Genomic DNA, 16,277 nt, shown 5'->3' on the forward strand with positions numbered 1-16,277 from the left:
ACAGTTATATCTCAAAATAGTTAACCACAGCACAATTAAAGTCAGTAGATCATAATTCTGTTTAAAGTCTTCAGAAGCCAATACTCAAAATTCAGTTATAAGAGATTGGACTTGATGTCAGTTCCAAGATACTTTTCACTATGGTACCAATATTTTATTATTTTTGAAATAATTCATGTGTATCAAAAATCTCTATAAATGCATTTATGTTTTCACCATTACATTCATAAATATTTATATCATCTATATTCTACATTCATCTAAATACTGCAATGCTCCAATTTTTCTTATGTTGCAGCACAGATGGTCAGAACCGTGAAAGGAGTCCAAGGTAAAAACGAGACAGAAGTGACAGAATTTATCCTTCTGGGACTCTCAGACAATCCAGACCTGCAGAACATCCTCTTTGCATTGTTTCTGGTGATCTACATGGTGACGCTTGTAGGTAATTTGGGCATGATGGCACTAATTAAGGTGGACCGCTCTCTGCACACACCTATGTACTTCTTTCTCAGCAGCCTTTCGTTTGTCGATGCCTCTTACTCTTCTTCTGTCACTCCTAAGATGCTGGTAAACCTCCTGGCTGAGGATAATGGCTGAGGATAAGAGCATTTCTTTCAATGGCTGTGCTGCCCAGTTCTTCTTCTTTGGCTCCTTCTTGGGTACTGAGTGTTTCCTGCTAGCCATGATGGCATACGACCGCTATGCAGCCATTTGGAATCCTTTGCTGTACCCAGTTCTCATGTCTGGGAGAATTTGTTTTATGTTGGTGACTACTTCATTCCTTGCAGGCTTTGGCAATGCAGCCATCCACACAGGGATGACTTTCAGATTGTCCTTTTGTGTCTCTAATAAAATCAACCATTTCTACTGTGACACCCCGCCCCTGCTCAAACTCTCTTGCTCTGACACTCACATTAATGGCATCGTGATCATGGCTTTTTCCAGTTTCAATGTCATCAGCTGTGTTCTGATTGTTCTTATTTCTTACCTGTGCATCCTCATTGCCATACTGAAGATGCCCTCTGCAGAAGGAAGACACAAAGCGTTCTCTACCTGTGCCTCCCACCTCATGGCTGTCACCATCTTCTTTGGAACAATCCTGTTCATGTACTTGCGCCCTACCTCTAGCTACTCGATGGAGCAAGACAAAGTTGTCTCTGTGTTTTATACAGTAGTGATTCCCATGCTAAACCCTCTCATCTACAGTTTGAAAAATAAAGATGTAAAAGAGGCAGTGAAGAAGATTGTACAGAAACGTGTGCTTTGAGGCCAGACTAAGTTTTTTCACCTTATGTCATTTATATTGTATTTTCAATGTTTCTTTTAATAGTACGATTGCTTAAAACATTTATAGGCATATAGATGATTTGAGATAACACTCATCTTAATCTTAATTTCCTAGTGTATTATATTATCTACATGTACTCTTATCATGAATCAAACCAATACTTGATGGAGATGTGGCACCAAAATATTAAAAATTGTTTGACATGGGATCAACTTAAAATGTATATGTTTAGATAATTGCAATTTCACAGTTTGCTTCATTATGTATGTGTATATATACATACTTATGTTTGCAGTTCTCTGTGTGTATATGGATACCTTCCTTTCTTACCAATTATTTATTTTAGTGTCTTTGATTGAGTTTTAAACAAAGAGTTATTGTTTTCAGCATGGCTATTGGTATGTATTTTCAGGAATAAAGCAGGATGAGGGGTGAGTTGAAACATGACAAACTGCATAAAGACCTCAGTGGATCCTACATGAAATTTAGTTCTGGAGTTCTGCTACTTCTTTCTTGTCCTAAGCTGTCATTCCACAGTGGTCTCTTTGTGTGGATTGGGCAGTAGGAAGACCTACAATTTGAAACAAGATAATCCTTTCAGCATGGCATGGTTTCTAACATGGAAGACAGCTGTACACTGTTAGTTGACTTTTGGGAGCCATCAAATACCCTTTAGTGATCTGCACAGCACCGAGTGACTCGATGGTAGGACCTTCCATGTGTTCTGTTGTCAAAAATCCTGCATGAGACACAACAAAGAATCTTAGCAGGTATTATGCTAATGATGGACTGTAGCTAAAGTAGGGGATTGTTGACTTTGCTGTCAATTTATCTATTAATGTTTTTTTTTTCAGGTTAGAGTCGTAGTATTTTAACTCTGTTGTTACACTGCCTAAAAGAGGCAGGTTGTTTTCAATAAACATTTGTCAAATTAAATTGTGGTGTGTGTATGTGTGTGTGTTGGAAGTTATATTTGTTTGGATGGATCAAGAAATACCAGTGTGTTATAAGATGAGAAAAATTTAAATATGTAGTTTCCTTCTCTATTTTTTTAAGGCAGGGTTTCCCTGTGTACATTTGGAGCCTGTCCTAGAACTTGCTCTGTAGACCAGGATGGCCTTGAACTCATAGAGATGTATCTGCCTCTGCCTCCTGAATGCTGGGATTAAAAGTGTGTGCCACCACCACCTGGCTCTTATTTCTCTTCTAGCAATAATGTTCAGTGATTGTTTTTAAATTATATTGTTTTAAATTCTATATTTAAAATTTATCTTTAAGGGTCAATTTTCTCCTTAATTATTTTATTTTATTTATTTATTTTTTGACAAAATATTTTATTGCTGCCATCCCTGTTGGTGGACCATGGGGGCTTTGAGAGTTGGAGTTGGGGGTCACAGCATCTTCTGGAACAGAGCAATGGCCTCATCCACCTTCCTGAGTTCCGCCTCTGTCTGTTGCAACTTCGCCTCGTCTGCCTCCTGGACCTCAAGGGGCACCTTGGCTGAGTAGCCAGAGGCAGCACGGCGCTCCTGCAGCCGCTGAGCCTGGCGCTGGGCCTCACTTCGCTTGGCCCGCAGCTTGCTTAGCTCCCTGGCTGGGTCCACTAGGCCCTGCAGCTGCAGGTGGATGGAGCAGCGGTCTGATGCCACAGCCACAGCGCAGCCCTGTGGTGCAGGAGCCCCCAGGGCCGGGACAGCAACCACACCCGCACTGGCCAGCACCTGCACACAGCCTGACACCGCCGATGCCAAGGCGCCTGTGGCCTCGTCAGCTACTTTCAAGAAACAGTCAGGCCTGGTCCGGGTCAGGTTGTAGTCCGCACGCAGGGAGCGCACAGCTCGGGTGATGCTCAGCGCCAGCTCAAGAGCAGCTTCGGCCTCGGGGTCCTTCCAGGAGCACTCTGAGGGCTCTGGGTAGGGGGTGACACACAGGCTAGCGGGAGCTGCTGGTGTCCGCCGGGGCAGCCTCTGGAACAGCTCCTCCGTGATGAAGGGCATGAAGGGTGAGAGCAGCCGCAGGCCAACATCCAGGCAGGTATAGAGGGTCTGCCGGGCACATTCCGCTGCTGCCTCATCCACTCCATTCAGCACGGGTTTTAGGCATTCCAAGTAGACGTCACAGAGCTCATAGAGCCAAAAGCTGTACTGGGCGGTGGTGATGGCCGGAAAATCGTAGGCCTGGAAACCTTCATTGCTGAGCCTCACGGCCTCAGTGAGTCGGCTGCGGATCCAGCGGTCCACCAAACTCTCATGCCCTTCAGGCTTGGAGGTCTGCAAGGGCAAGAAACTCTTCCCCAGGCCACGCAAGGCAAACTTTGTGGCATTCCAGAGTTTGTTGCAGAAGTGGCGGTACCCCAGGATCCTATTTACATCCAGGTTGATATCTCGACCTTGGGATGTGTAGGCACAGAGTCCAAAGCGCAGGGCATCTGTACCACACTCGGGAATCCCTGCTGGGAAGTCGGCCTTCTGTCCTTCTTTGGCTTTCTCCACCTCAGTGGGGTCCAGGTTGCTGTTCAATAGTTGGTCATGGAGGCCCTGCAAAGAAACTCCATGGATGACATCCAGGGGGTCTATGACATTGCCAAGAGACTTGCTCATCTTCCTACCGTGAGCATCACGCACGATTGCGTGGAGATAGACCTCTCTGAAGGGCAGTCTGCCTGTGAGTTTCAGGCCGAGCATGATCATCCGGGCCACCCAGAAGAAGAGGATGTCATGGCCCGTCTCCAGCAGGGTCCCAGGGTAGAACACATTAAGGTCTTCTGACTGATTGGGCCAACCAAGGATGGAAAAGGGAAAGAGACCAGAAGAGAACCAGGTGTCCAATACATCCTCATCTTGCTGAAGGCTGATCTTGTGAACGGACACGCCAAACTCGCGTGCTGCCATCTCTCTGGCCTCTGCTTCCGTGCGTCCACTCACCCAGTACCGTCTGTCAGGGTCCTCACCAGGGGGTACAGCTGGGTCGTGGACGGTGATAAAGTAGGCAGGGATTCGGTGGCCCCACCACAGCTGCCGAGAGATGCACCAGTCTCGAATGTTGTCCATCCAAGAATGCCAAGTCCGCTGATGGGCCTCAGGCAGGATACGGAGGTCGCCCCGGGTCACAGCCGCACTGGCGGCCTGAGCCATCTCCCCACAGCGCACGTACCACTGTGGCCTTAGTAGAGGTTCTACCACATCCTTGGAGCGGTTGCAAAGCGGCACCACCATGGGGTTGTCCTTGATGCCACGGAACAGTCCCCGCTCCTTCAGTGCAGCCAGCACTGCCTTCCTAGCCTCAAACCTGGGCAGGCCCAAGAAAGGCGGTGGCACACTGTAAAGCGCCCCCTTTGAGTCCATGATACTGATGGCCTCCAGCCCATGCCGCTGCCCGACCTCATAGTCGTTCTGGTCGTGGGCAGGGGTGATCTTTACGGCACCTGTGCCAAACTCCATGTCCACAAAGTCATCGAAGACAACAGGGAGGCTCCGGGACAAGAACGGATGAATGACACTCTTTCCCTTTAGGTGCTGGTACCTGGAGTCTTTGGGGTGCACAGCCACAGACACGTCTCCCAGCATTGTCTCAATCCGAGTTGTTGCCACCACCACTTCCTCGTCACTGTCTGAGCCTTGGACCTTGTAGGCAAAGGACACGAGGACCCCAAACTCCACCTTCTCCTTGTAGCCAGGCACAGAGAGCAGGGTGCGACCCGTCAGCTCCTTCTTATCCACCTCAATGTCAGAAATGGCAGAATTGAGGGTGCAGGACCAGTTGACCAGGCGGGTGCTACGGTAGATGACACCTTCTTCATGGAGCCTAACGAAAGCCTCTGTCACCGCTACTGACAGTTTAGGGTCCATGGTGAAACAGGCTCGATCCCAGTCCAAGGAGCTGCCAAGTTTCTTCAACTGGTGGTAAATCCTGTCACCCTTCTCCTCCTTCCACTTCCAGACCGCCTGGAGAAAGGCCTCACGGCCCAGCTGGTGCCGGTTCACACCCTGCTCTCTCCACAGTTTCTTTTCCACCACCACCTGGGTGGCAATGCATGCATGTTCACAGCCCGGGTTCCACAGGGTGGTCTCCCCACGCATACGGTGCCATCGAGTCAGGCAGTCCTGGATGGCATTGGTGAGCGCGTGGCCCAGGTGCAGAGAGCCTGTCACGTTGGGGGGTGGGATGCACATCATGAAGACCCCTCGGGGATTTGGTGCTGACACGCTAGGACACCCATACTCTGGCTTGAAGAAGCCCTGACGCTCCCACCAAGGGTACCAGGCAGCCTCCACATACTGAGGGCTGTAGGAGTCAGGCATGGTGCCACTTACATCTTTCTTTTCCCCGGGTTGGGTAGGGAGGTCATAGGTAATGACCCCAGGGTCCTTTTTCTCCTTCTTCTCTGGTTTTGGTTTCTTCTCCCCTGGTGGGGGCTGCTGCTGGGCCTTCTGCTTCTGCTGGAATTTCTCTAGCTTCTCCCGTTTCTTTGCTTCTTTCTTGAGCTGAGCAGCTGTTTTTGGGGGTGCAGTGATTTCAAGACCTGGCTGTTGAGGGACAGACCTGGCCCCCGAATACAGGACCACTTCTCCTAGCACAGCCCGGAATTCCGGTTGCCGGACACAAGTGTTAAACCAGCGAGTCACATTACCCCAGATCCGGCGGACAGTGGGGTCCAGAACATATCGGAAGGGCAGCAGTAAGGCTGTCACGGCAGCTAAGTCTGCCAGAGTGGGCGCATCCCCGGCCAGGTAGGTGTGCAGCCGAAGCCAGTCCTCCAAGGGGCTCAAGGCCTTGCCCAGGGCACCCAGGGCAGCCTGGGGATCCTGCCCCGGACTCCGGAGTCCCAGCGCGGGCAGTGTCGCCCCGCAGGCCGCCGGCACTAGCTCGGTGTCGGCGTAGCTGACCCACTGCTGGACGAGGACGGCCGCCGGGCTGCCCCAGGGACCCTCCAGGCCTGCCGGCCACAGCAGCTGCGCCACAGCCGGGGCGCCCCACACCCACAGCCCGCGGGGCGCCTGCTCCAGGGCGGGCAGGCGAGGCGGCAGCAGAGGAGTCCGGCTGCTCGGCGGAGGCTGCAGGCAGATGCAGGGGTGCGGGTCTCCCCACCCGGGGCGTTGCTTGCTTCCCGGTAGTGGGCGGCGATGAGGGCTCAGAGGCTGGGGAAGGCGTCGGGGTGAGGGGAGACGTAGAGGATGGACATGGTCGTGCAAGGGGCCGGTGCCCTCTCCTTAATTATTTTATAAACAAGCCTGCTTTGCAAATATGTCTTGAATCTTATATATTATGATGGCATTAACTCAATAGGTCAGAATAATTCTGGGATAGATCCAAAAGGTTTACATTTCATAGTATTCTCAGTTAAGACTAGAACCCACCCCTTTCTTCTATTAGATTTATAAGAAGTTTATTGATGTGGGAGTGTCATATATCAATCTGTTGATTTCATTGGTTAAGCAATAAAGAAACTGCTTGGCCCTGATAAGTTAAAACATAGGTGGGAGGAATAAACAGAACAGAATGCTGGGAGGAAGAGGAAGTGAGCTCAGAGAGACGCCATGCTCCTCTGTCCCAGGCAGACACATGCGATGAAGCTCCGACCCAGGATGAACGTAGGCTAGAATCTTCCCGGTAATCGCACCTTGGGGTGCTACAAAGATTATTAGAAATGGGCTAGTCCAGGTGCGAGAGTTAGCTGAGAAGAGGCTAGATATAATGGGCCAAGCAGTGTTTAAAAGAATACAGTGTCCGTGTAATTATTTCGGGGCATAAGCTAGCCAGGCAGTCGGAGTGCTAGGGACACAGCCCCACCACTCCTATTACAACAGTTTATTATTTCAATTATCTTGTCTCCCCAAAGAAAAGGGCTATTGGGGTGAAGAATATCTCTACTGAGGGGTTAGGAGAGGTTTGGTGAGGAAAATAGTGACAGGGTACCTGGGTGGAAAGTTTAAGCAAGGACAGATCTGGAAGGACGAGGATGAAGATGAGAAGGAGAGTTAACTGAAACAAAAGATGCAAGAAAAAAGGGATATGCATAGGGTTGAGGTCTCATGGGCTCTCCCTCTCCACTTTAGAATGTCTGTTTGTATTGTCCTTGTTCAGTTCATGTTTAGAGAGTCATGTTGGCGAAGCAACTCTGGAATTCTGAGAATGGAAGAAATAAAATTAACCAGGGAAGAACATACTAAAGGTTATCAAATATCAAGTGGTCAGTTCTGAAATGTACGTACAAGTAACATTATACAGACTGAACAGGTTATTTTTAGGATTGTGTATGTATATACACACACAAATAAGAATAGGTGTGTTTCAGGCTTTTTATTGAAAGCTGCATAGCATTTCTTTTTACCCTAGAATATCAGTAAGGTAAGGTAGCAGATTAAGACAGAGGGCAAACAATGTAAACATTTTGGTTTGATATTTTGTGGATTAAATAATATATCTCCTGAATATTTCATTATCTATCATGTAGTAAAGTCGGGTTGATTAAATGATACCCAGAGAAATTGATGACAACACTTTCAAAAATACTGCTAACAATGCACTCATCATCTGATTTTGATAAACTAATTTCACGTATGTGTCACCCGCAGAATAAAATTATTTGGACATTGCAAGTCTTAAGGTTCTCCATCTAGAAAATGTAAGCTGGTAATGGTTTCTTACTCTGAAAAGAAGGAGGATTGATGGAGGAAGGTCATTGGCTAATAAAGGCACTGCCCTGGCCCATTTTATTGGTTAGAGGATAGGTGGGAGGAGTAAACAGAACAAAATGCTGGGAGGAAGAGGAAGTGAGCTCAGAGACTTGACAGCTCTCCTCTAGGGAACAGACGCCTCAGAGAGAGACGCCATGCCCCGCTCCCGGGATGAAGCTCCGACCCAGGATGGACTAGGCTAGAATCTCCCTGGTAAGCGCACCTTGGGGTGCTACACACAGATGATTATAAATGGGCTAAATTAATATGTGAGAATTAGCCTAGAAGAGAATGGGCCAGGCAGTGTTTAAATGAATACAGTTTGTGTGTTGTTATTTCGGGGCATAAGCTAGCTGAGCAGGCAGCCGGGGTGCTGGGGACGCAGCCCCGCCGTCGCCCTTATTACTTCATATGGCGCCCACGTGGACAACTGCTTCCACATAAAGCCTGAGACAGCTTGGGAAATAATTCTAGAACAAAATGAAAGCATTGTGCCTGGTTTCTTGGTAGCAGCAATTTCTCGGTTCTACTCTGCCTGCTAGAGGCAAGCAAGTGCCTCATCTAAGAGAGGCTTCCTGACTCAGCTTTAGCTGCAAAGCCTGCAGCTCATTAAGAGGTCCTGCCACGAAACACTTAAACGGTGTTGACGAAAAGCTGAACGCATGCTTTTCGGTTTTCAGCCGTAGCAGGAAAAAAGCTGCGCCGTTTAAAAATGCCGGCTTTCTGGGCCATCCTGCCAGGGCAAACTCTGACTATTTGAGGCAGGAGGGCCGGCTACCGAGAGAGGACTTGAGTGTTGTCTGTTGTAGCTCACTTGCTGGCAGGGACCTTGAAATGCCATAGAATTGTCACAGTAAACGTGGCTACAGCCAATACCTCAGCCATGAGGCTGGAAAGCTAAGGAATGGACTGGATCTAGCTGGCAAAGCCACGCCTTTAATCCTACCGATATTGCTTGGTAAATTAAAGACTCATGTGGTCAGAAAAAGAGAGATATACAGTAAAGAGAGATTCAAAGACAAAGAAAATTTTTAAATGGTTTAAAGTGTGTTAAAAATATATGCAGACTAAAAGTTGAAGTTCTTAAAGTAAAAAACAAAAAAAGGAAGAGAGTTGTTGTGTATGGTAGCACACGCCTTTAATCCCAGTGCCTAGAAGGCAGAGGCAAACAGATCTCTGTGAGTTCAAGGTGTAGTAGCTTACACCTTTAATCCCGCCTGGGAGGCAGAGACAGGCGGATCTCTGAGAGTTCAAAGACAGCCTGGTCTACAGAGTTACTTCAGGTCAAAGATACAGAGAACCTGTCCCAAACAGCAAAGAGTTAAAAGTAAAAATAAACAAAATAGAGGTTAAAACAAAGCTGCACAAAGATGGACAATACACAGAGAATTTTGATACTGTATGCTATTATGCTCTCTTTGAATTGTTTGAATGCTGAGGAAGGACAAACAACTGCTAAAAGATATTTGTTTATAAATGCTGCTGAACTAATCCAACATAGATACTTTGAAAATGCCTTAACTTTGAAATTTGGATCTAAGGACATGATGCTTTGGAAAGGAGTTTCTTATTTTGTTTTCACAGAGGATGAGACGCTGTTCATTTCCTCTATTCCGATTTGGTATGATGGACCACGCCCTCCTGAAGGGTTGCAGTGAACATCTTCAGAAAATTGCTTCGTTCAACTGCCAACTGAGATGAAACTAGCACACAGGTTATGCCATGAAAGACCTAATTAACGACGCCCCCATTCAGCAGGAAGCAGTTTGGAGAGAAAAAACTGCGCCCATGTTCCCAAATATGGTTTATAAACGTCCTTTTACATTTAAAGGGGGATATGATATAGATATGAATAATTTACATTAGTATAGATTTTGCTTTATTGATAGAGATTTAAGGTCAATTTTGTTATATATATAAGTGTTTCTGATTTTGATTAAGGTATTGTGATTGTGTAGTTCATTTAAATATGTACTGTATAATTAAGAAATATAGGTTGTTAATGGATAATCATTGATAATAGTAAAGCTTGAAGTCATGTTAGTTAGATTTTTTAGATATATAGAGATATATTTTAGATAGACATGTCTTTCAAAAATTACAGAATAGGACATTTAATGTTTTAATAACTGAGGACTTTTCATGACAATGAGGCACTCCGCTCCTGGCAGCACCAATCTACTTCAAGAGGAAGATGGGCATCAAAGAGGATCCTTATGGAGTTTGATAGCCATTTGGGCAAGAAACTGCTCTTGCCTGGATTATTGCATAAACTGGAAACAGAGAACCCGCAGAGAGAGGACTACTGAACTTGACTAAAGGTGAGATGATCTTTCGGGGTTCCTGATTCATGAAAGAGTCTGCGAGACATTCTGCAGGACACAACAGATAGTGACTGAACTGACTTTGAATTTTCCTGCTTTATGGAAATGTCTGCTGGATAGCATGGGCCTGAAGGCTGAAGATGGATGCCCCAACGGTACAGAGGAACTTTGGGTGACTGTCCAGGCAGCGAGATGTCTCTGTCATTTCTAGAGTTTTAAAAGTTGCTTTTTTCTTGTTTGCTTAGGTAGTATTGTATCTTTCTGGAGTCTTTGATGGAGTTAAGAATAGTTAGTTATAGTTATAGTTTTCCTTAGTTATGATAAAGATTATTGTAACTTTTACTTGATAACTGTTTTGTTATATGTAATTTTGCTATGTTAAAGTTAAAGCTTTTTTTTTTTTTTGTTTAAACCGAAAAAGGGGAAATGATGGAGGAAGGTCATTGGCTAATAAAGGCACTGCCCTGGCCCATTTTATTGGTTAGAGGATAGGTGGGAGGAGTAAACAGAACAAAATGCTGGGAGGAAGAGGAAGTGAGCTCAGAGACTTGACAGCTCTCCTCTAGGGAACAGACGCCTCAGAGAGAGACGCCATGCCCCGCTCCCGGGATGAAGCTCCGACCCAGGATGGACTAGGCTAGAATCTCCCTGGTAAGCGCACCTTGGGGTACTACACACAGATGATTATAAATGGGCTAAATTAATATGTGAGAATTAGCCTAGAAGAGAATGGGCCAGGCAGTGTTTAAATGAATACAGTTTGTGTGTTGTTATTTCGGGGCATAAGCTAGCTGAGCAGGCAGCCGGGGTGCTGGGGACGCAGCCCCGCCGTCGCCCTTATTACTTCAGAGGATTATGTCTAGGGAGTCTGTAATACATGTTGTGTGATATTTTGATCATGTTCTATCAAATAAAGCTTGAGGATAGAAATAACCACCTGTGAACCAAATTAACCATGAAGGTTTTGAAGGACTGTTGACAGATAGGACAGAAAGTAGTAAGATGAGATGACGAGGGATCTAGGCCCCTTTAGAGGAAAGAACAGAGCAGGTAGGAGAGTACTGGTGGCTTCTCTGCTTCCCTTAGCCTTCATGTTCTTACCCCTATAATTGACTCCTGAATTATTATTGATAAAGAATAATTAGAACAATAGTTTAAGTATATCTGCCATCTAGATGTACTAATTGTGGCATCTCAACTTCATTACTTGATTTCTGCAGAGAATGATGATGTAGGTGACAGAGATGGAGATGCTAAGGGGCAAGGAGTTTAGTTAAAGACACAGTCATATAACCTGTGCCTTGCAGGGTCAGAGCTCAAGTCTATATAGCCTTTGTCCTCAACTGCTGGGTGTCCTCTCCACTATGCTGTTCCATAATTCTTATCTGTGCAGCTAAGTTCATCACTATAGGAAGCTAAATGGAGGTAGTAGCAGCCTGACATTCTGAAGACTCATTATTTCTCATCACACAAGCTCCAACCATCACTGAATAAAATAAAATATAGTGAATAAAGGTTTGGAATCCAGAATCCCAGAGCACTCTCCTTTGAGCTTAGGCATCCCAAAAGTAGAGCAAAAAAATACAAAAGAGAATTGAGATTTTCTTAATTTCACAGGGGAAAAGCAGTAGATTACTATGAGGCAACAGAGGAGGTACAGTCTTTAGAGATGAAAGAACCTGAAAGATATCATACTTAAAATAAATAACAGTAGTCTAGTATATCCTAAGACTCTAACTGGTGATAATTGTGCACCATTCAGCAGCTGTATTAGTGGTACTGAAGTTTGAGAGGTACTGTATCTTGACATGGTAAGCAAAGGACAGAATCAATCAACTATTGAATGCAGAGAAAAGAATTTGTTTTCCTATTCGTGTACAGAACAGTATCTTCAGTCTATCTGAACTATTTATTATTCTTTACAATCAAAGACCATGCCTTCTCTAAAAAGAAGGACCTTTTTCCTCTGAGTTGTAGCTGTGTAGGAATTTGGGCAAGAAAGAGAAAGGAGCAGACAGATCTAATTATAGTCAAGAAATTGAAAAAGGCAATGGAACAATCTAAATATGTAGTTTGTTTAACTTTCTGACATGAAGAAATTTGCAACCTTATGAATTTTCTCAGTCATTCAGTGACAGAGTACCAACATTATTGAGTGATGTAAATGCTACCATAATTTTCTTTATTAAACACTTCAGAGTATTAGGAGAGAAATACAGCATAAATGCTATGATTTAGAGTCATTTTTGAGACAGGGTTCTCTATATAGACATGAATGTCCTAGAACTCTCTATGTGGACTAGGCTGGCTTCAGACTCAGAGATCTATCTGGTTCCGTCTCCCGAGTGCTGTGATTAACATGTGTGCCACTATGCCCAGCCTAATGCGGGTCATATTTTTTTTTCAATAACAAGAAACAGCCAAAAAAAATCTCACATCTATTTTAGAAAACTGTTGGAAATTTAAAACTAGAAACCTTCGTCCTTGGGACAGCAGTTTGAGAAATTTCAGCAGCATGAAGGTGGCTATTGCAGGGAAACAGAACAGCTATTTTTTTTTAATACAAGGGATGGATGCTTGCTGTTCATAGTATGAGATACAGCTCATACCATGTTTGGGTAATAAAAGGTTGTTCACTATTGGGAATTCTAACAAAGGATTTTCAGTAATCACATGCTCTTGTCAAAAAATGCTGACTTTTATTGTAACTAAGTATTTTCTATAGAGTTAAGGTAGCTCAGAATGTTAGCTGGTTGTTCTTCATACAACTGTTCACATCACTTGCTGATATTTTTGAGTGATCACAAATGCTAATAGAATGAGACTTTGAGCATAAATGTGGAAGACATGAGGAAAAACTGGTAATTCCCAGCAAGTTGATGATTCATAAGTTACATTTCTTCTCTATGCAAAGGAGATCACACTGTTTAACCCTATGAAAACTAACAAAATAAAAATAATAAAAATGAACAATTAACAATCATGTCATGTAAAGGATGTCATTAAAAATTTATACATTAAGTATGTAGGTTTTTTCCATTAATTGTTATTATTGCATCTGAGGCATTTTATTATTATTTCTTTTGTTAAACTCTCAGGATCACGTGTTGGGGAGGAGAAAACAAAAAAAAAACATCCATTATTCTTTTCTTTGCTTCTAAAATTGTTATTGAGGTTCACAGATAATTATCATTCTGTGAAAGTGGATCCAGGGTATCCATCTGTGCCAGGGGCCCATAGGCATAATGCAATATGGTGTTGAAGATGGGAAAATTTTGTGCGTCACAAAATCTATGTGATGCTTTAGGATGCACCACTGGCTAGAGAGTGCCCCCATGCTTCCTTAACCGCAGCACTTGAGTATGATACCACACAGTCTTTTGACAGTACCTGATAATACTCCACCATTGGTTTGTGGGGAGACTCATATGGCATTGCAGGCGCAATGACACCTTCATCATCTTATACACCTCAATGAGTGATGCAGAATTATGTGCTTTGTCTCATCATTTAAGAATTTACACCTAGTCTAGCATATTTTTTTTACTAATTAATTATTTGAGAACTTGATTATAATTGAAACAATCTACTGATAGTTATTGCCATCAATATTTTATTTGGAAAACATAGACTGGACATCTAGATTGGGATTTACTTTTTACTGTTTGTACTATATCTCTCTCCAGTGCTGTTTGCAAGAGATTGATTCTTCCACTTAAATTACTATAGATAATTTAATTATATTAAATTACATAGATCCAATGTAATGCTAGAAAACTCCTTATGCTACTTCTAGTGTTTTTGTGTTTATTAATTATTATTATTAAATTGCTTTTCACTGATAGTTAAAATTAAAATGAGCTATATTTTTATATTCTAATGAGCTAATGGGTGAGCATTTTATACATACATGGTATATGACATATAAATGAGGTTATCGTACCTATTTTTCACATTTTATTGTTCATTAAGTGGAAATCATACAAAATTCTTTATTTCAGGTCATGGAGAGGTTCAGTTTATTATAGCAATACATTCACAACCCATGGTAGGATCGTTATGATTCTGTGATTCTCAGTTACAGGCTTAAAGGAAGATCTTGCTTTTTTGATCATGGCTTTTATGTCAATTTTGAAATCTGATTCTCCAACTACTAAAAATTCTAAATATTAAACAGACGAATATTTTTATAGTTGCTAATTCTCTAAAATTAGTATGATACTAAAACCCTACAGGCTATATCAGGATATCCCCAATTTCTTTCTATAGTTGTAACAACTCATAGATCATTCCCTCCTTTACAAGTTCAACTAATTTGCTATTGTTCTCACTGTTGACTCCTTTTTGGTCACATTTCATTATTTTTAACTTTTTACTTTAAGACTCTGAAGAAATACTCTGTGCTTTAAAAAATGTGCCATTTTCTCCAGAAAAATATCATTTTAATTATAATAACTAATAAACACAAATAACTATTAAGGATATGTTGTAATTAACCAATAAATGATATGAAATGCAGCCAAAGATAAACGACAATAAAGTATTTGTCTCAAGGTCCTTAGGAGGTGGCACAAAATTTTCAGATACAATATTTTTAACATCATACCAGATGCATTAATATATTATTGATCTCCTCAGTTTTCACTATTCTTTTAGAATTTACATGTTTTAGATATATAGTTATGTTTGTGCAATGCAACTTCTCTTATGTTGCAGCACGGATGGTCAGAATCGTGAAAGGAGTGCAAGCTAAAAATGAGACAGAAGTGACAGAATTTATCCTTCTGGGACTCTCAGACAATCCAGACCTGCAGAACATCCTCTTTGCATTGTTTCTGGTGATCTACATGGTGATGCTTGTAGGTAATTTGGGCATGATGGCACTAATTAAGGTGGACCGCTCTCTGCACACACCTATGTACTTCTTTCTCAGCAGCCTTTCGTTTGTCGATGCCTCTTACTCTTCTTCTGTCACTCCTAAGATGCTGGTAAACCTCCTGGCTGAGGATAAGAGCATTTCTTTCAATGGCTGTGCTGCCCAGTTCTTCTTCTTTGGCTCCTTCTTGGGTACTGAGTGTTTCCTGCTAGCCATGATGGCATACGACCGCTATGCAGCCATTTGGAATCCCTTGCTGTACCCAGTTCTCATGTCTGGGAGAATTTGTTTTATGTTGGTGACTACTTCATTCCTTGCAGGCTTTGGCAATGCAGCCATCCACACAGGGATGACTTTCAGATTGTCCTTTTGTGGCTCTAATAAAATCAACCATTTCTACTGTGACACCCTGCCCCTGCTCAAACTCTCTTGCTCTGACACTCACATTAATGGCATCGTGATCATGGCTTTTTCCAGTTTTATTGTCCTCAGCTGTGTTCTGATTGTTCTCATTTCCTACCTCTGCATCCTCATTGCTATATTGAGGATGCCTTCTGCAGAAGGAAGACACAAAGCGTTCTCTACCTGTGCCTCCCACCTCATGGCTGTCACCATCTTCTTTGGTTCTATTCTCTTTATGTACTTGCGGCCTACTACTAGCTACTCGATGGAGCAGGACAAGGTTGACTCTGTGTTTTATGCAGTAGTGATTCCCATGCTAAACCCTCTCATCTACAGTTTGAAAAATAAAGATGTGAAGGAGGCAGTGAGGAAAATCATACAGAAACGTGTGTTATAAGTCTATGCTCTTCATCCTTAAGCTGTGCAGGATGTTGTAGATTTTAAAATTTGCTGTCTGATATCTTAAGTCGTTTCTATGTATTGAAGTTGATATATTGGAATTACAGATACTTTTTTGATACAGAAAAGAGATTTACTTTCCTTATAGCTCTGGAGGTCTGGGTATACTGCTGACATCAGCTGGGCTTGGGTAGGGACCTCATGGAAGATGTTACAGATACTTCTTAATCTCCTTCAATTCATAAATATGTTTTTTGGACCCATCTGAGAAATACAAATCATAAATAAAATGTGTGTACTCTCTAGTA

The 16,277-nt window shown here is 43.3% G+C and overlaps 3 protein-coding genes across 3 annotated transcripts; 2 read left to right on the plus strand and 1 right to left on the minus strand.

The window, feature by feature from the left end:
• Positions 1-303: 303 nt before the first annotated feature.
• Positions 304-1,270, plus strand: LOC121466655 (olfactory receptor 1020-like). Its single transcript, XM_041680455.1, is given in 2 exon segments — positions 304-579; positions 581-1,270. Coding segments are annotated over 2 exon segments (966 nt in total).
• A 1,348-nt stretch (positions 1,271-2,618) lies between these two features.
• Positions 2,619-6,473, minus strand: LOC121466654 (valine--tRNA ligase-like). Its single transcript, XM_041680454.1, is given in 2 exon segments — positions 2,619-6,386; positions 6,389-6,473. Coding segments are annotated over 2 exon segments (3,789 nt in total). The 3' UTR covers positions 2,619-2,682.
• Positions 6,474-15,013: 8,540 nt separating this feature from the next.
• LOC121466644 (olfactory receptor 1020-like) lies at positions 15,014-15,967 on the plus strand. The gene has a single exon (XM_041680431.1). The coding sequence runs from the start codon at positions 15,014-15,016 to the stop codon at positions 15,965-15,967; it is 954 nt and encodes a 317-aa protein (XP_041536365.1).
• The last annotated feature ends 310 nt before the right edge of the window (positions 15,968-16,277 follow it).

This window comes from Microtus oregoni, unplaced genomic scaffold (assembly GCF_018167655.1).
Source record: "Microtus oregoni isolate MIOR12 unplaced genomic scaffold, Mior012 000033F_ref0000390, whole genome shotgun sequence".
NCBI classification, from domain to species: Eukaryota; Metazoa; Chordata; class Mammalia; order Rodentia; family Cricetidae; genus Microtus; species Microtus oregoni.